The sequence below is a fragment of the Budorcas taxicolor genome, chromosome 4, assembly GCF_023091745.1.
Source record: "Budorcas taxicolor isolate Tak-1 chromosome 4, Takin1.1, whole genome shotgun sequence".
In the NCBI taxonomy this organism is placed as follows: domain Eukaryota; kingdom Metazoa; phylum Chordata; class Mammalia; order Artiodactyla; family Bovidae; genus Budorcas; species Budorcas taxicolor.
In genome coordinates, this window is record NC_068913.1 from 45,900,693 (window position 1) to 45,920,927 (window position 20,235).

The following is a 20,235-nucleotide window of genomic DNA, read 5'->3' on the forward strand; positions in this document are numbered from 1 at the left end:
TACAGCATGCTTGGGGCTGGTGCATGGGGATGACCCACAGAGATGTTATGGGGAGGGAGGTGGGAGGGGGGTTCATGTTTGGGAACACATGTAAGAATTAAAGATTTTAAAATTAAAAAAATAAAATAAAAGCCAGAAGGCACAAAGTAAAAAAAAAAAAAAAAAGAAAGAAAAGAAAACATAAGAAAATCAACTAAATAATAAAGCAAAAATCTTTTCTCTAGAATATTTAAACAATGTATTGTTCTTACTAGTTGCCAATGATTCAGAAGTTCCTAAGATGTTGGGGTAGAGGAGTGCTAGTTATTTGGACTTCTGTTATTCAGGCCCAGAATAAAATGAGGTTTTGTTGTGCTGATCTGAAAAATATCATCTGTATATTTGGATGAATAGTTTTTTTTTTTTTTTCCTCTCACTGGCTTGGTTTCTTTATTTTTATGTGGGGATGGAAATATCTACTTTCTTCCCAGGGAGGAAGTGTTGAGTGAATTTGTTTCCGTACCATGTAATACTAAATATGTTAAGCCAATGAAATACACAGTCTGTAAGTCTTTTCTAGTAATTATTTTGATATCACCATTATTTTTATATAAATGAGTTTGTTAATTCTTGAGCTGCTAATAGTTGAGGATGCAGGGAAGTCTGCTTAAGCTTAAGTATTACATGTTAACACATCCAAAAATAATACACACAAAACATTCCTGCAAATGTTCACTTTAAATGTTCTTGTTTACTGTAGATCACTATGTACAGTCCTCACCCCCACCCTCATCCCAAGCAATTCAATGAACAATTTGCCTGTCTATACCTAAAAGGCAAGAGTTCTGGTCATTTTTTTCCTTTCCTCTTGGCAGGAATACTTGGAAATTTTAAACAATTTAAATATCAACTGACTTATGTTCCTCTTACCCTTTCATGGAAATGTCAAGCATTCATATTTTCAATACTAATGAACAACTACCAATTGTTTTAATTTCATTATTTTCTCAACTGAAAGAGTGCTTACAGAGCACAGAAATAGCTAAGCTTTCTTTTTATAGATCTCACTGGTGAGACTGAAACAAGTTTAGATTGAAAGACAAAGAAGAACTCAGATTTTTTTCCCCCTGAATATAATTTTCCTGATTAAGCTAATCTTCATCCCCCAGTTGAAATAATAGGCCCCAAAGAAAGGATTCAAAACCAGGGCGAGCGAAGTCCTCCAAAGGTCACTCAAATCATTCCATTATCTCTTAGCAGGACTGAGTTCCATCACTCTGCAGGGAATCTACCTACTCTTAAAAATAGCCAGAGAAAGTTCTGCCACTTTAAATGGTAACACATTCTAGGAGAGATGGTTTGGCTTTCTCTCTGATGGTACCCAGGCACAGCACATATCACAAAACCTGGACTGCAGTTGTTTTGAAATTCTATCTAACTAGTGTGATTTGATGAACAAACTCTTTGACTGACTTGCTACTCACAGGAGGAATGTTAGAGGAGATTTTACGAATAGCATCTACCCCTTCCAGTAATACATTTCTGCTTTAGTTCACTGAATGCCATTCCTCAGATTTGGATAAGTGAATGTGTCTTTCAAAAGGATATCACTTTTTTCCTTGACCTTAGGGAATAGTCTAGTAATAGGAGAAGAGGGTTGACTATGTGGTCTCCATCCCTGTATTAGAAGAATCAAGGGACCCAGGTATGACCCTCAGCTCACACAGGCTTGTTTGGAAAGTCCTCATGGGGCACTCGCCATGCGGACATGGGAAGGAAAGGGGCCACCACCAGGGCTGAAGAGGCCGAGAGTGTATGCCAAGCCCTTGTTCTATGGAGTGTGTTCTCTGCTCACAGCTCCCGATGCTTATAGTGTTCCTGACACACGGAAACCACTACAGGGATCTCCTCTTCCTAAGAGCATCTTCCTGAAACCCGAGCTTATTTTTCTAAAATTTTGTAACCTTGTTCAGGGACTGCCTGTTCTAGGGAATCAAGGAAAGAACTCGGCTTGTAGTTCTCTTATCATTGCTGTCTCATAATCCCTGTACCTAAAATTCCTTCTTCAGTGAGTCCGTGTTTTCTCTCTTAGTTTATGTGGAAGCAGCTTTGCTTGCATCTGTCTTCAGCGAACTTGAGAGAATCGTGTGCTTACCTCTTCAGTCTGTACTGATTATGGAACTCTCTTTCCTTCACTGCATTGTATTCATTTTGATACTTGAGAAGTTGTTCTCTCATTTTGGAAACCTCGGTGGTGAACGCCTGTGGAAAATTATCAGCTTGCTGCAGGTGAAACTGCTGCTCTTGTATTTGCTCAGTGAAACGTTTGGCATCCTGTAGCAGCTGGACCTCTGACTCTTGTGTGCTGGATCCCATGAAAACAGAGATTCACATAGTGAGAAGTGTACACCTTCAATACCCTTGGCCGCTCCTGTGGGGGGTCTGGTGAGGTGTGGGAGGAGTATGTCCATGCTGGGTTCAGGTCAATTCAGTGGCATTTCTGTGCCAAGTATTGCACTAGATCTTAAAGGCAAATGGAACTCACATCTAGCCAAGGGGAGCAGACATGAGCAGGAAGCTGGAGGACCTGCTGACAAGTGCTGCCACTCGTGTCTAGATCAGGATGGTGGGAGATGACAGAGAAAGGATTGGTTGGATGGGAATGTGATATTTGCACTTGACTTTAAAGAATGATCATGACCTTCCAGGGGGTGGGAAGAATAATACCAAGAAGAGTGGGTTCTCCCTCCAAATCCCCTAGCAACCCTGGCTTTCTTGGATTTGTGGATTCTCATGACCTGATTAAAGGAAAATCTTTTCTTCCTTAGTAATAAGAAAAAACAGTTAAATTTTCTAATGACACTTTACCAGGAAACTAGGAAGAAAGATTCTTCTATAAAATTATGAACTTAATTTACATATTTCTGATCATAACTTCAATGCCTGGCTACAGCTGTGAATGTCACAGAAAAGAGCAGTTCCTATAATTCCAAGTATATTCTATGGCTTTGGCCTTATCTTGGGAAAGGGTTAAGCATGGGGCTTGAGGCAGAATTGAATGAGCGTAGAAACTGGACTTACTGGAATCTCCAGTGTCTTCAAGGAATCACTGACCTATGGTGCACGCTAGTGTCAGATCCAGCTTTATCAGCAGATCTGACTCTTTTTTCTCAGAAATCCTCCCTGCTTGCATTTGCTATCTCTCCTGTTCAGGAGCAAGACCCTGCCAGTTCCTGTTTTAAAGACAGCACTATGTGCGTGCTCCCCACCAACTTTTCTCACTAGGAGAGCTCTTCAGGGTTCTGTTCATTTGCAGAGATGCCCAATGACTTAATCAAGCCTGTCTCGACTGAAGTTACCGGCCCCACCCATTTTCTCAGTCTTTACTACATCATTTACTCAACAACAAAACATTTATTGGGCTATGTTTCAGGCACTGTGTTAGGTACCAAATAGCGACAACAGCTATAAAGATACACATGTAATTTCCATTCATGAATGCTAGAGTTATTTCTTACAATTCATTTCCTTGTATATACTGTATATATATGACGTTACCTGATATCCTTAACATGAGTCTTCAACTATGGAATTGTAAGGTATTGTCTCGGGCCATTGAGGCCATTTCCCTTCAGAAAGTAGGCAAACACAGTGGTTACGGTTCCAGGCAGAACACAAATGGTAATTTACACACATGAAGTAGAGCATCAGCAGAAGAAAATTTAACAACTCTTGTAACATGATTCCTATGGAAACCTCATTCAATTTCAGTTCAGCGTTTCCAGCCTTTATCTGTCCTCCTGCAGCCCCGGCACCAAGAATGAGGAGTCTGCATCTTCATGTCTTTCCCACCCGCCAGGCAGCGGGGGTGGGAGAGAGTGGTGGGTGTTCGTTGTAATCACAAAAGAGGGAACTCTTCTGTGTTCAGGGGTCAGAAGGAGGTAAACTGTGGTAGCAGAAGGGACGTAATGGTTTTGTGACACAGCCTGGAAGAAGGACGAAGGAATGCCAGGGCCTTGGTCCTGCAGGACTCTCCCTGGAGGCCAGGGAGCTGGGTTGTGAGCCAGGCAAGGAGGCAGCCACATCCGCACCACACAGGGCTCTGTGGGGCTCTAGGTTAGAGCTGTCCAGAGGGTGAGAAGTGTTTCAGTCTGCAAGGAGGCTCAGATAACTGTGTGGAATTTCTCACAGTAAAGTGGCGTGAAATATGTTGAAAAGATCACCCCAGACTTTCCATCGAAATACTCCAAGTTCCTGAGAGCTGCGTGTACATGCTGGCGTTTGGGATCAATTGTGGGAGATGGAGTCCCTGTTACAGGGGTGAGGGTGAGAATTTGGTCTGGGGCTGGGGAGGAGCAGGGGACAAGCTGGAGGGTGGCTAGGAGCCAGGATGCAGCTGAGTGTGTAAGAGGTGGAGCCCAGGGGAGGGCCCATAGGGATGCAGCTCTGCTCTCCTTCACTCCTCCCCCAGGCTCCCATCCTCAAAGTAGCCAAATACCTGGGCAAGCAAAGCAGTAGGAGTAAGGGTTGGATATGAGCAAGGGGGAGGGGGAGGATGGAGTGTCTATTCAGTGTCCCTCCTTGGGTTTTAATGAAGACGTCATGCAAAGCTATGCGGCAGGTGGGGAAAAGGAAGAAGGGGACTTGGGGAGTAGCAGCACTACAGATTTCCACTTCTTTCTTCGCTCTCCTTCCCCCTTGATTCCCAGTGGCTGACCGCACATGCTTAGGAAACCTTGTTGAACGATTCTTTTGTCGCCTAGTCTTCTGACCTCTGCTGATTAGAACTGGGCCACGGTGAGTGGCTGGGGATAGGAGGAACAGGTGAGAAGTAAAGACAGAAATCTTAGCAGACGTGGACTGGAGTTGTTATAGAAGGTGGGGAGGAGAGAATCTTACAGGAGTGTCCTGTAGCAGAGAATGTCAGCACCTCACCAACGTCTCCTAGGCCCACTCTAGTGGTCACCAGGAGCTTTGGTGGACACTTGTCGTATGTAACGACAGCATCTGTGTGCCTCTGCACACTTGTCATATGTAACAACAGCATCTGTGTGCCTCTGCCTAAGAGCTTTCTCTGGCCATTGGAACTTAGGCTTCTCAGAGGGTAAGCTAGAAGTGTCAGGAGCTCATCTACCTAGAAGCAACCCTAGATCAAGGGGAGATGGAAATTAGTGAACAGACATACCAGTGTTCTCACCCTTCAGTGGGAGAGTTCTGAGGCGTGTTCTGTAGTCACTCAGTGAGACTGAGCCCCAGTTGTCTGCAGTGTTAACCTGGAGACTAACACATCCCCAGCTGAATGACTTTCTTCCCCGTGTCACTTCCCCACTCCCCCATGATAATTTTCTTAAACCGCTTGAATTCAAATCTTTGTCTTAGAGTCTGCTTTGGGGAAAATGAAAAATAAGACGGGTCCCATTTCAGGTAAGAAGTAGAAGCATGAGTAAACATGTCTCCACATTGGTAAATAGCATACCTCATCACGGTATCATGCAGCAAGGTGTACTTGGCTTTTAACTCTGCCATCCTGGTTCCAGGAAGTTTCCCCAGAGCATGTAACTAGCAAAGAGAACACAAGGAACGCAAGACCACTATTAGCCATAATCCTCTATATGCTTTAAGCAAAGATAAAATGGATATATCATAAACTCTTTCAACTCAACATTAGGAAACACGTGGCACCAAGGCACATTAGAAAGGTGGCAGGTGTTCAGAGAAGATGGTTCTAGTTCTACTCTGCTGAGTTCCTGGGAAAGTCTTTTACTCAAGATGAATACTGTGATTTCTTCATCTGTAAACTGAGGGAAGGAATTGATTTAAATTCTTCCAACTCTAAAAAAATCTCATATATCTAGCTTTAGCAAACAAGGTACAGAGTATAAATTACTAGGGAGGCTATTTGTAAGTTGAAAGAACTAGTAATTATTGAGCATCAGCTATTATTGTACATCAGCTATTTCATTCTTGAAAATGTTTTGTGAATAGGGTACTTTCCCTTTCAAACTAAACTTTAGAAAGCTTAAGTAATGTGTTTAAAGTTACAGAAGTAATTAACACCAGTCGTTGTTCAGTCACTAAGTCATGTCCGACTCTTTTGTGACCCTGTGGACTGTAGTCTGCCAGGCTCCTCTGTTCATGGAATTTCCCAGGCAGGAATACTGGAGTGGGTTGCCATTTCCTTCACCAAGGGATCTTCCTGACCCAGGGATTGAACTCATGTCTCTTACACTGACAGGCGGATTCTTTACTGCTGAGCCACTACAAATGTCCCCAAATGTATTCATATGCCACCTTAAATATAATTCATAAGTAACTTTTTATGTGTTGAGTTGTTTTTGATAGGTTGACCTAATATTTGATTTTATAAACATTTAATTAAACACATTTATTTTGGTTCTGCAGTTTTCTTTCTGTGTTTCTGAGCCAATATATAATTTATTTTGAATCAGAAACATTTTCATTGGCTTCAAAAAAGGATGCAGGCCATAGACATTGTGCCTGTAAAGTCTAATTGGTTTAAAAAATTCACATGTGGGCACTCTTAAAGGAGACAAGTAACTGGGAAAATGTTATGAAAAGGTTAAGTGTGTGAGTGTGAGCTTATATGATTATGTGTGTATTAGGAAGCTCACACGGAGAAGGCAATGGCAACCCAGTCCAGTACTCTTGCCTGGAAAATCCCTTGGGTGGAGGAGCCTGGTAGGCTGCAGTCCATGGGGTCGCAAAGAGTCAGACACAACTGAGGAACTTCACTTTCACTTTTCACTTTCATGCATTGGAGAAGGAAATGGCAACCCACTCAAGTGTTCTTGCCTGGAGAATCCCAGGGATGGCAGAGCCTGATGGGCTGCCGTCTGTGGGGTCACACAGAGTCGGACTTAGCAGCAGCAGCAGCAGCAGGAAGCCCACATGGGAGCCAGCCTTGTAACTAGCAACAAACTAGCCTAGTGAGATAGTCACTGAAGTTAAGCCACTAGGTAAGGTAATCATAGAATCATATGTTTAAAAACACATATAGTATTTTGTTTTAAGGCTGTAAAGACCATTACCTCCCATCCATTGCCCTGCACCATGGAAACAAGTGAATTGACATATGGCCTACCCTACAGTAGCTCATAGTTTGAGGCGATAGGCACAAAAGAAATCACTGAATGCTTAGGACTACACTCAGTAGTTTTTTTGTTCATAAAAAACTATATCTGATATTTTGTAATTATTTTCTTATGTTGTAAGTTAAAGCAAATAAGTAAAATTATAAATTAGAGACCCCTTCCATGGGGTGGAACTTCTAAAATGGTGGTGTGAAGTGGTTGATGAAGCCCCTCTCTCAAAGAAACATTGATCAAGCTCGTCAAAATTATCTAAGACCCCATTTATGGTCTCTGGAAATTGACCTAAGGGCATGAAAGAAATTTAGAGGTATTTATGTAATAAAATCTGCTGAAACTCAGAAGAGTAAGAAGACCGTGGCATTTACCCCGTGAGCGGCATCCATCGCTCTTAGCTCCCTCTTGTATAAGAAGCATTCTGGGCAGGGTTGACAGTCAGTGAAAATCCCATTGCGCCACCTTTCTATTGCTGAAGATGTATTCCAGCAGGTGGGGCAGCCCCTGAAAGCTGCTGCACTTTACCTCCCCTCGCCCCAAGCTCTGTATGTGAAAGAGCTTTACTGGGTAGGTGACTGAAGCTGTCAAGCAGCACCCATCCCCACTCCCCAGTCTCCTGCTGTACACGGAGACTCTGCGTAGGCTTGGCAGCCTAAGAAGATCAGGCCCCTTAACAGGTGCTGATCACCTCCTGCCTGAGGATGTTCACTCGATTCGAAACAGTGTAGACTATTCATGCCCCAAAGAATTGTCAAAAAGAAGAGTTATCACAAGAATTAACAGTAAAAGGAGGCTAATAACTTAGTGATACCAGTGGAGGCAGACCAGCAGAAGTTTAACAAAGAAATTGGGGCCAGAAAGAGTCAAAGAGGGCCCTGCTAATATCACACTTAATACCGGTGGTCCAGAAGGCTGAGGAAAAGCTTAAGGCTGTGACCTGTGAGGAGGAACCAGAGAGGATACTTCCAAGGTCCCTGAGCTAAAGGCGGGGCAGATATGTAAACTCCCTGAACCTTGAAAGCAGTCCTCAAGCCACATACAGATTCAATGGAGAAGAATGAAACCTTGAAATGTTTCCTGGCTCAGGAGGCTTAAATACAATCTCTGACCAACCAGTGGTTGACCAAGCTATGGAGCACCCCCCACCCAAGAAGCCAAGCTTAATAACAAAAACAAGGAAAGATTATCTACACAGAGACATCAGAGGCTGCATAATAACAAAGACTAAACAGCAACAAGAAGAAGCCTGGAGAGGATCAGAATCTGAACTTGCCCCAGTGTTATCCAAAATGTCCAGTTTTTCAACAAAAAATCATAAGATATGCAAAGAAAAAAAGTCACTGCTTTAGGGTGTGTAAATGTTGGACTTCAAAGCAGCTATTATAATATGTTCAAAAAATGAAACAAAATCACATTTAAAGAATTAGAAGAGATTTGACAGTTCATCAGATAGAGACCATCAATAAGGTATCGATCTAGGTTAAGAACTAAGATTTTTTAAAAAATGATCTTCTCTGGGTCATAAGAATGTATAGTTTTTATATCTTTATTTTTGCTTATCTATATTTCATAATTTTCTCCAAATGGATACATACTACTTTTAATAACAAAAAGTTAAAATATGCTTGAAAACAGTTGCTATAAGCAATAGGAATTCAGAACAGAATTTCTAACTGGAGAATACTGTGATCAGATCGTAGTGGCAGATACAGCCAAATTCTAGCTCAGACTTATTGAAAACTCGGCTGAATTTTCCCTAACTCGAGTCTCATCTGAAACAGCAGTACTTTGAAGCCTGATGGCAGGTCAGCTATGGATGCCTGTTGGCAGGTTTATGTCCACAGAAAAAGCAAGAAGGTGGACAGGTTTCTTTTTCTATTTGCTATTTACATCACTCCACCAGCCAGATCACCTTTGGTATCCAGAATCTGGAAGAAAGCTGACAGGGCAACACTTGTGATATGTGTTTGTAGTTTCTGCATAACTTGGAAAAGGTTAAATCATAGATGTTCAGAAAAAGGACTGATAAGCTATCTTACTATGGTCTTCTCCACTAAACACAAATCTCTCTTAAAAAGAGTGGGGCTTCCCTCGTGGCTCAGTGGTAAAGAATCCGCCTGCCAGTGCAGGAGACAAAGGTTCTATCCCTGGTCCAGGAAGAGCCTACTTAGTGTAGAGCAGCTTAGTCCATGCACCACAGCCACTGAACCTGTGCTCAGAGCCTAGGAGCTGCAGCTACTGAACCGAATGCCCTGGAGACTGTGCTCCACAAGAGAGGCCATCACAATGAGAAGCCTGCACGCCACAGCTAGAGAAAGGCCCCCACAGCAAAAAGACCCGGCACAGCCAAAAATAAATCGAATAAATAAGAAAACGATTCAGTTCTAGTAGATGAAATTATTTGTCTGTAAACATAAACCTGGAAAAGACAGTTGCATTTTCACCCTGCATGACACAATTGGGTACAGAAACCAAGTTTGTCATGTTTTAAAAATGCATGCTCTAAGAAATAGAGCATAAAGCCCAATCTTAAGTTGTCAAAGAGTATATACAACAAAAGGTTAGGTATAATGTCAGAAGTTCATAAATATGATTTCACAATAGATTCTTGTGTTACTGAATTGCCTCATTGGTAATTGAGATTGGAAGGAAACATTTACTCTAGAGCTAAAAGTTTAACAAGAATTCATGATTCATAGATGACATGTAATAATATGGAAAAAATTTCAAAAGTTGAAATTTTAGGACATTCCAAGGAAACTAATAGCTCAGTAAGAGCTTTTACCAAGTGGACTTATCTGGAAGGGGGTCAGCATGAGGAAACAATTAGGTGTCTGTGTGGCTGTCTGTAGGGCACCCAAGGTGACCATGGTTATTAACCTACTCTATTCTTGTTGCCTCTTTGACAGTACCTACTGGTGGTCTCACCTGAGAAATAGCTGCCGTGCTTTGGGAGGTAGGATAAATATTTACCATCCTTATCTCTCTCTCACCCTATCCCTTTCAGTGCTAGAAATAAAGAGCACAGCTATGAGATGTAGCTCAGATGCAATCAAGCTCAACAACAATTCATCACTCGTTTTATTTGGCTTCTCCCCTTGGTTGTCATATCAAGTTTTAGCTTTTCTGTGCACCTAACTTAACACATTCACCAAGCAAACTTTGGCCACCTAAAGTCATCAACAAATCTATTTATCTACACGTAAACACAGCCTTAATTTCTTTCCCCAAATCTCAAAAATGAAGTCTTCCTTTCCTCTTGGTCATATCCCACCCATCCACATGTGCTCTCAAATATGTATCTCCTACCCCTTCCTAGGCATCAGTTATACCTTCTCGCCTTTATAATAACCTCTGCTTCCCCTCTTTGCTGGCTCAACACATACGAGTCAAGTACATTACAAGTGGACTTTGGTTTGAATTCCAGCTCTGCTACTTTTTAACCCTGTAATTTGGAGTAATATTTAATCCATCTGTACCTCATTTATAAAAGAGAAATAAAAATAGCCCCATTTCATTAAGCTGTGAAAGTGAAAGTTGCTCAGTCATGTCCAACTCTTTGCGACCCCATGGACCAGGCCAGAATACTGGAGTGGGTAGCCTTTCCCTTCTCCAGGGGATCTTCCCAACCCAGGGATCAAACCCAGGTCTCCCGCATTGCAGGCAGATTCTTTACCAGCTGAGCCACAAGGGAAGCCGTCATAAAGCTGTAGTGAAGACCAAAGGCATCAATATACATAAGGTATTGAGTATAGTGTCTAGAAGGGCTTTATCAATGTTAGTTATTTTATTATTATTATCATTAACATTATCCTCAACCTATAAATTTGCTTGTCTATCTTATAAAAACAAACAAAACAAAACATGCCTTGAATGCTATGCTCCCATTTAGTTACCCCTTTCTTTCTCTCCTTCTCTTTCATTTCAGATTTTTATCGGAAGAGTTGGCTCTGCCCTTTACTCTCTTACCTTCCAGTCACTCACCAACCCATAGTGATCAGGCTGCCACTGTATCACCAGAGTGCTAAACTGACTGATGATTTCCTTATTTCTCTGGTGGATTTTGATATTTTTCTCATTATCACTGTTTCTCAATAATTTGTTTAGGATATGTGTTGGTGTGGTTTTCTTTGGTTTGAGATTGTTCGGTGTTTTCAATCTGTGGGTTTACAGTTTTCATCAAATCTGAAAAAAATTCAAGTGTTATTTCTTCAGATATTTTTTTCTGTCCCCTTTTTCCTCTCCTTCTGGGATTCTAATTAAGCATGCTGGGCCACTTGATGGCCACAGATCACTGATGTTCTGTTCATTTCTGTCTTCCAGTCTTTTTTGTTTTGTTTTCGATAGTTTCTATTGTTATGTCTTAAACCTCACTCATCTCTTTTTCTTCAGTATCTAATCTGCTGTCAGTCCCATCCAGTGAACTTTTCACCTCAAGGGTTGTGTTTTCATCTTCAGAAGTGTGGTTTGGGTCTTTTTATAACTTCTCCTCTCTCATTATGTTCATGCTGTCCTCTCCCTTTCCCCTACAGTCAAAGCGTGTGCAATGGCTGTTTTATTGTCCTTGTCTACTAATTCTGTTTTTGTGTCTACTCCATTATTGGTTTTTCTCATTGTAGGTCACGTTTTCCTGCTTCTCTGCATGCCTACTAATGTTTGATTGGATGAAAGACATTGTGATTTTTACACTGTTGTGAAATGGATTTGGGGATATTCCTTTAAATATCTTGGGACTTTGTGAGTCACAGTTAAGGTACTTGGAAATAGTTTGATCCTTTCAAGGCTTGCTTTGAAACTTCGTTGAGGAAGTCTAGAATGATCTTTCTTTCTGGGCTAATTTGGCCCCACTCCTGAATCAATACACTTCTACTGTGTCAAGAGGTCTTCTAATCTAACGAACTATTCTTGGCTCTGTGTGAGCTCCAGGTATTGTCTACCCCAGTCTCTCTGGGGGTTCTTTCCCAGCTGCAGCACCGTCCTCACGTGTGTGCACTGATCAGCATTCCTCGGCAGATTTCTGGAGTGCTCTCGCTCTCTTCCTCTCTCCATGTGCACCTCCCCCTTCACGTCACCTGCATAACTTCGCCAATGTGGCCTCCCTGAACCCCAAACTCTATCTGTCACGTCAGCAAGGCCAGCTGGCTCTGTTTGGAATCCCCTCCCTCAGTTATCACTTGGAGAAACACTCTCATAAGTAGTAAAATGGGGCAATTATAGTTCTCAACTCATTTATTTACCTGTTCCAAGGGATCACTGCCCTGTGCTATTGTCCAAAGTCTGGATACCATTGTTTCACCTGATTTGGTCCATTTTTTAGTTGCTTAAGGTAAAGAGGGTAAATCTAGTTTCTGTTACTCCATCTTGATTAGAAGTGGAGCCTTAGTGACCTCTTAATTATTAAATTCAAACATCCCTCTGTCCTTATTACACTTGTTAATCTTATGACGTTTATTACTACTGACTTCTGACAGTTCATTGTTCTTGAACTCTCTCCTCTGGTTCCTGGGGCATATGGTCTCATGGTTCTTTCCTAATTCTTCTGTTTTTTCTCACCAACTTTTTGAAAGTCGGTGTTGCCCGTGCTTTTGCCATGACCTTTTTTCTTTTTAAACTTATCCACTGACCTAGTCTGAACTACCTGTATAGTGTGAACCTGCCTGTATGCCAATGACTGTCAAACAGAGGAGCCTGCAGGCTACTGTTATTGGACAAACTAGGACTTTGTTTGGGCAAGAACCATTCAAGACTATGGGAATTAAGAGTTAGAGAGCAATAAACATCTTCCTCTAACATTTAGAAGACATGATTTACTTAAATGATATGATATCAACATTCATATACTGTGACCATTTTTTTAAGGGAGAAATTTGATATGATGGGGCATTGCCTCCGTAGATTCTGTTAAACTAGATAGGTCAGAGAGTTTCATAGACTAGACAGAATCTATTTAGTGCTGTACACAAGTCTTCATCACTTCTTTTTGAGAATGTGGCAGTAGATAACTAAGCACTTTCCTGACTTCAGGTTGTGACCCCTTTAATCTCCTTCTAGCTGCTAGCAGAGTGCTCTATCTAAAATACAATTTTTGCACCTTTCCCCAGGGAGAGGTCAGTCCTATTGAGGCATAGCCAGTTGGGGAAGAATACCTCTGTGCCTTAAAATACAATTTTCACCTTGCTTAAAACCCTTCAAAGGATCCTATCACTTTCAGGGTGAAGTCTAAGTTACTCTACTTGGTATACAAGGGCCTTGGTTATCTGAAGATTGCCACCCTCTCCAAACTTGGCTCTTCTCCTTCTAAACCAACTGTGACCATTTCATTTCTAGAACGTGTCCTGTGGTTGGCAGAATGATGCCCCTCCCCCAATCCCAAGACGTCCACATCATAATCCCTATTATGTGTACATATGTTTCTTTTTATGGTAAACAGGACTTGGCAGATACGGACTTTAAGATGAGGACATTATTGTGGAGTATCTGACTGAGTCTGGTCTAATCACATGAGTCCTTCAGAGCAGAGAATGTTTCTTGGCTGAGTTAGGGAGATGAAATAGAAGAAGAAGGAAAGTTAAAAGTATGACAAGGATTTGACCTGCCAGAGGAAGTGGACCTCAAGACAAGAAAATAAGGGCTGCTTCTAGAAGCTGGAACAGGAAGAGAACCAGATACTCCCCTAGAGCTTCCAGGAAAGAATGCAGTCCTATCAACACCTTGATTTTAGTCCTTCAAGACCAGTATTGGACATCTCGCCTATAGAATATAATAAATTTGTGTTGTTTAAGCCACCAAGTTTATGATAATTAGTTGTGAGAGCAGTAGAAAATGAATACTGTCTCATACTATTTCTTTGTATGTTGTATTGCCCTAGCTTCAATTTCTCTCTCCTGTCCACTTCGAGAATTCTTATTTTTCTTTTGAAACATCTCAGTCAGCCTCTGTGGTCGACTTTCATTTTCAGGCAGATTATTTCTTTCTCTCTACTGCTTCTTTAAATTTAGATGCATATCTTATTGTACACATGGTAAACTATTATCAACATATGTTTAAATATGTCACCCCTGTTAGGCTGTGTACTCCCTGATGATAGAAATCTAGGGTTTCATCTCTAAGCCCCAGCACATAGCTTGCTATCTTATAAGTACTTGGTAATATTCTTCACACTGTGTTGACTTAAGCTTATCTTAAAAACAATGATGTGGCTGTAAGAACGCTTGTTCATTCATTCACTTCCACTCCAACTTTCCCATCAGAGAGGGCAGGTGTAAAAGGAGGACAAGAGCAGGTAACTTGGCCTCAACACAAGACTTCAAAGAGCAGAGAGTGTGCCATACAACACAGGCTGCCTCACCCACAGCACCCCTTCTCCCTTCTGTGTGGTTGGCAAAGCTCACAGGATGAGCAGAGAGCCCTGGGACTGTTTCCCACAGCTGTCTTGTTCCTCCTTTGGTGGCCGACCACAGGAATGCGGGGGAGGCCACAAGTGGCAAACAGGGCCTCCCAGAGTTAAGGTATCAAATGCAGTGGACATTGTGGGTGAGTAATGCAGGTGGCTTAGCTCTGTGTAAGACTTTAAAGTTAAGTTACAATAATTTTAAGATAACATGCACAGCCAAATAAATAAAAAGCAGTCTAAGCACATACATGCTAATGAGTGGCATTCCTTTAAAATACATTTGTCCCAGTGAAACTGCAGTTGCTTGGAATTTTAACAATCATTTATCCTTTGTTTAAATGATTTTCCCCCTACTTCCAAAGATCATGGGAAAAGATGATAGCAGGTTGGAGTGGCTCTGAGCCCAGGAGGCAGGAAATGAGCCAGATTAAAACCCAGATTCCTCTTTCCGAACTTCAAAGGGCAAACTACTGGTTAAGAGTAAAGAAGCTAACTGGGCCAGAGTCCTGAGGGGTATTTACAAGAGGGTTAGAACATAACGGAGTTAGGAAACAGAGTTAAAACCAGCAGTGACTAAAATCACAAAAACAGGAACTAGAAGAGTAGGGGTGGCGGCAGGAATGGCCGTGTGGGGGCGGGGCAGGAAGAAATGTGCTGCCTCCGACTCTGACCAATCAGTTTTCACCCATTCACATGCAGGGGCCCCACCTCTAGGGCACCTATACAGAGCTGGAGTGCCTTTAGGCAGGGAGAGATCGAAAGTGGAGCTGGGACCCATCTCTCACACAAGGGTTACAAATGTATAAAACGTGGTCCGTTGTGCATCTCATCATGCAGATCACAGAGTGCAGCCCCAGGAGCCATCGCTGTAAATGTGGGGGAGCCTGGAGCACAGTGGCTGGGCCCCTGGACCTGGCTGCTCTCTGCCGCCGCTCCCACCTTTCAGGCCCCTCTTTGTGCTAAGGACTCTGCCCCTCTCACCTGGCTGGCAGCCAATTCCTCCAGCTCTGGGCTATGAGGTTACAGATAGAGGATATAGCCACTTCCCACAACAAAGAAACTTGGGACCTTTCGTGCCCACCTTCCTGTTTTGAAGATGCATTTGCCCACAGTGCTCTTCCCAGTGTTCATAAATAACAGTGCATTTACTAGAGAGGCATCTGCGAAGCCCCAGTGCCAGCTGACCATGCTCTGTGGCAGCGTCCTCCACTTCCCCTTCTAGCAGGCAGATTGTGATGGATAGTGAAGCTTTTCACTGCTAACCGAAGAAGTGTTCTTTGGGAAAGAACAAAAACCCAAAGTGACAGCCCGCAACTTCCTCATTGATACCATGAAATGGAAACTCAGGAGCAGAATATGAGGATGTTTGAGTTGCATTCTTGCTAATCTCCTGGTAGGGGAGCTTTAAATCCTGGCAACATATTTGGGCAAGCCATTTAAATTTTGTTCATTTTATCCCAAAGTAATTTAATCTTTTTGATTCTATTGTAAGTAGAGTTGTTTTTGCAATTTCATCTTTGGATTGTTTATTTCTAGTGTGCAGAAGCCATTTGATTTTGATGAGTAAAATTATTAACCATGAAAATATAGGCCAATCCTTAAAACCTGCTGTAAGCTTTCCTATGTGTTCTACAGACGTTTCTGTTAAGGCAGAATATCTCCCACTCTTTTATTCACTTGATATAGCCCAGATATCTAGAACCTGCTGAACAGTAGAAATATTTCATAGTGATGTTACTATACCTCACACATTCCTCAATTAGACTGCTTATCTTTAATGTTGAAATAATGCTCAGATGTCTGTCCACCAGATGGGAAGTTCTCTGAAGGTGGAAATCATTGTGATGTCTCAAGAACCTAGCACACAGCAGGTGCTCAGCACATGCCTCAAGAATCAATCAGCATCTGACAGATAGGGGTGTGGCATGAAAGGTTGCACATATCAGTAAAATTATTAACCAGGAAAATAGAGGGCAATCCTTAAAACTTGCTGTTTTATCTCAATATATGACCTATCCTTTCCATATACACATGCAAATTGGGCCAAAAAGATAAAGGACATCACTTCAGTTCAGTTCAGTTCAGTTCAGTTCAGTTCAGTTCAGTTGCTCAGTCATGTCCGACTCTTTGCGACCCCATGAATCGCAGCACACCAGGCCTCCCTGTCTATCACCAACTCCCGGAGTTCATTCAGACTCACGTCCATCGAGTCAGTGATGCCATCCAGCCGTCTCATCCTCTGTTGTCCCCTTCTCCTCCTGCCCCCAATCCCCCCCAGCATCAGAGTCTTTTCCAATGAGTCAACTCTTCGCATGAGGTGGCCAAAGTACTGGAGTTTCAGCTTTAGCATCATTCCTTCCAAAGAAATCCCAGGGTTGATCTTCAGAATGGATTGGTTGGATATCACTGAAATAATATAAAAAAGTCAATCTAGAAGGAACACTAACAGCCTGAAGGGTGTGTGTGCGTGTGTGGTGTGTGTGCGTGTGCATGTGGCGTGTGTGTATAAAAGTTAAGAGGATATAAGCTGGTATTATTTGTGGAAGATTTATGGATTGGTTGATTGTATGTGGAATGCACACTCCCCATACAGGCTAGAATGGAATATTAGCCTTTGAATAGAAAAACTGTCAAACATTTTCTTCTGACAGCTTGTCACTGGGGGAAAGTCCTCAACTCAACCTGATCTACTTCCAAGGATGCGTAGCTCAGCCCATAATTACTCAGACTCTGTAGACTGTTAGGTCAAATTTAAGTGCCAGAAATATTAAAATCCATGAATAAAGCATAAAATTCAATACCCGAATGTTTGAATCCTAACAAAAACTCTTTAAAGGGAAAGATAATAGAATTTTTATAACTAAATGAGTATTATAATGTGTTACACTCAAACTGAAAGTTAGATCCTCAGAATCTTTTGTTATGTACTTATATGAAGCAGTTAGTCACTTTATAGATTTCTTGAAATACTATAACTTGAATGGTAACCAATAGATAGCAATCGCACATGGTAGTTATAAAACAGCCTATTCTGGGATTTCCTCAGAAAAGGGTGGAATATTAAGAAATTAACACAGTTTGCCAAGAAGTCTGTTTTTCTATATTTGCAGACATAGTTTTTAGTTTTGAAAAAAGAAGAGAAAACCATATAATGTCACCAAGTATGATTTTAAAGCTTTTTCACTTGATACCAACTTTGATACCCAAGCAAAGTAAAATAAAAATACATGAAAAAAAGTTTAAAAAGTAGATTTTAACAAACATTTCACCAAACACAGCTGTTTCTAGTTCACTAAGTCAGTGATTACAAAATATTTTAATGTGCTTTCTGGCAAACATGAAGAGCCTCATTTCATGAAAATGCCACATTTCCAGTTATCCTTGATAGGTTGTAAAATTTAGGGACTGGTAACTATTTCTACATATTTCTTAATTGGGAAAAGTAGGTAAGATACTGCCTATATCTCTTAAAATATGTGAGATGGACCTTAATCTATGTCACAGCAGTGTGTTTTACCCCAAATATTGCAGACTAGCAGTCCAGGTGGTGCTAGTGGTAAAACTTCCACCTGCTAATTCAGGAAACGCAAGAGCCTCAGGTTCAGTCCCTGGGTCGGGAAGATCCCCTGGAGAAGGAAATGGCAACCCACTCCAGTATTCTTGCCTGGAGAATCCCATGGACGGAGGAGCCAGGTGGGCTACAGTTCATAGGGTTGCATAGAGTCAGACATGCCTGAAGCAACTCTAGCGCACAGCATTCAAAAGTATAAATCTGCAGATATTTTTAGTATGTACAGTTTTTAAAATTAGAAAATTAACTGGTACCATCTAAACACTTGTAGATTTTGCCATAAAAACTGAATTTCCAGCTTCTCTTGAAAAAACTTTCGATTTGATGACACTGGATTCATATTCTAACATTATAATAATCAATTGGCATTTAGCAGAGACTGACTTTCAGAAGTAATAATAGAGGTTCCCCCTTTTAAAAGGGGCCCAGTCTACCCTACCCTTTCAATGTATGTATAATGTGCTAACACCTAGGCTGTTTCACTTGTTACCTTTACAGACCTGTAGTAGTATGCATTTAACATTGGAACACTGCTTTGTTTCATGTTTTATTAATACACATACACAAACACACATAACTATATCATCTGAAGTTTAAAACTTAATGCTTTAAAATTTCTGAGATTTTCTTAATGTTTTTCCATTTTAGTTTCTGATAATTTTATGAAAAGATTAAATAAACATGATTCTGATACTTTTGACTAACATTTTAAAAATATTCAAATTGGGATATTTTATTGTCTGAATATTGAAATATATTTTGTTCAGTTTATTAAAACTTTATGCACCATGGAAAAAAATTAAGCTAAAAAGGTTCTGAGGGGAATGTGAAAAAAATGTGTCAATTGGCTCAATTTTGGAGGAGGGGGCTGAAAAACAGGAAACATTCAGTTAAAATAAAGAGCTTTTCCTTATCTACAAACATTATCCTAGCAGCTAAGGATCTTTTTGGCTTTGTACATTATAAGCTTTGACAAAATAGCAAATTATAATTTGTAAGAAAGTTGCAGATAAATTCTGAACAACTTACCCTAGCAGATATCATTTTAGTTGAGGTTTGAGCCAAATAAGAAGTAAACACTGAGTAATGTAGTCAAAGGAGAAAATTATTTCCAGGCAAGTTAAGCAGTGGAAGCCTAGGGATTCTAAGAGGGGAGTCTTTGGGACAAAAATATAGATTCAGAAAGAGCATGCTGCTGCTAAGTCGTTTCAGTCGTGTCTGACTCTGTGCAACCCCATAGATGGCAACCCACCCCGTCCCTGGGATTTGAAAGAGCATAATTTATGACTTATGAAAGACTGAAAATTCCATTAAGTTAGGGACCATGCTCATCTTTCCCATCACTATGTTTCCAAGGTCTTGTTCATATGGAACTCACAAATACTTGCTGAGTAAGTGAAAGGAAACATACATGTGAGTGCTTAGCAAATAGCAGTTATTCAATAAGTATTTATTAAATAAATGGGTAAATCATCAAATGAATTTATTCAATAAATATCAATATTTATGAAATAGAACCATACCATAGTGAAAGTCGCTCAGTTGTGTCTGACTCTTTGCAGCCCCATGGACTATGCAGTTCATGGAATTCTCCAGGCCAGAATACTGGACTGGGTAGCCTTTCCCTTCTCCAGGGGATCTTCCCAACCCAGGGATCGAACCCAGGTCTCCTGCATTGCAGGCAGATTCTTTACCAGTTGAGCCACAAGGAAAGCCCAAGAATACTGATGAAAATATACAAAAAGTACAAATTAATAATTCTTCTTTTGGACATTTTTTATTGAGAGGTTGTTATGTACTATGTTAGGTGATGTATGTATGTTATTTACTCATCACAATCACCCTATGAAATAAATATTCCTATCTAAAATTAAAAAATAAAACAAAACTGAAGATGTTTGAGAAACTTGAACAAGGTCACAAAGCTCTTAGGAGGCTTTGTAGGATCCTATTCTGTTACTCATTTTTAAGTGAATTAGAGAAGCTCAGGAATAAGGAGCATAATCTTGCTGGTAGCATGGAGATAGTGTGAAACACAGCTAGAGAACTGAAGGTAGTACAGGTTGGCAGACATAAAAGACCACGCAGGGGTGGGCGATATTTATAGAAGGACACTGGGCCAAACTGATGTGATGTTAGCTAGTTTGAAATCACTTACAGTGTGAAACCACACAACAGTAGTCAAA

General features: G+C 41.1%; 1 protein-coding gene across 1 annotated transcript in view; it reads right to left on the reverse strand.

The window, feature by feature from the left end:
* The window catches only part of CCDC146 (coiled-coil domain containing 146), a 118,854-nt gene that overhangs the window by 44,485 nt on the left and 54,134 nt on the right, over positions 1–20,235 (reverse strand). The window contains exons 2-3 of the mRNA XM_052638634.1: positions 5,456–5,538; positions 2,135–2,344 (exon numbers count right to left, since the gene is read on the reverse strand). Coding sequence (XP_052494594.1) covers positions 2,135–2,344; positions 5,456–5,538 — 293 coding nt within the window. The remainder of the gene's footprint in view (positions 1–2,134; positions 2,345–5,455; positions 5,539–20,235) is intronic.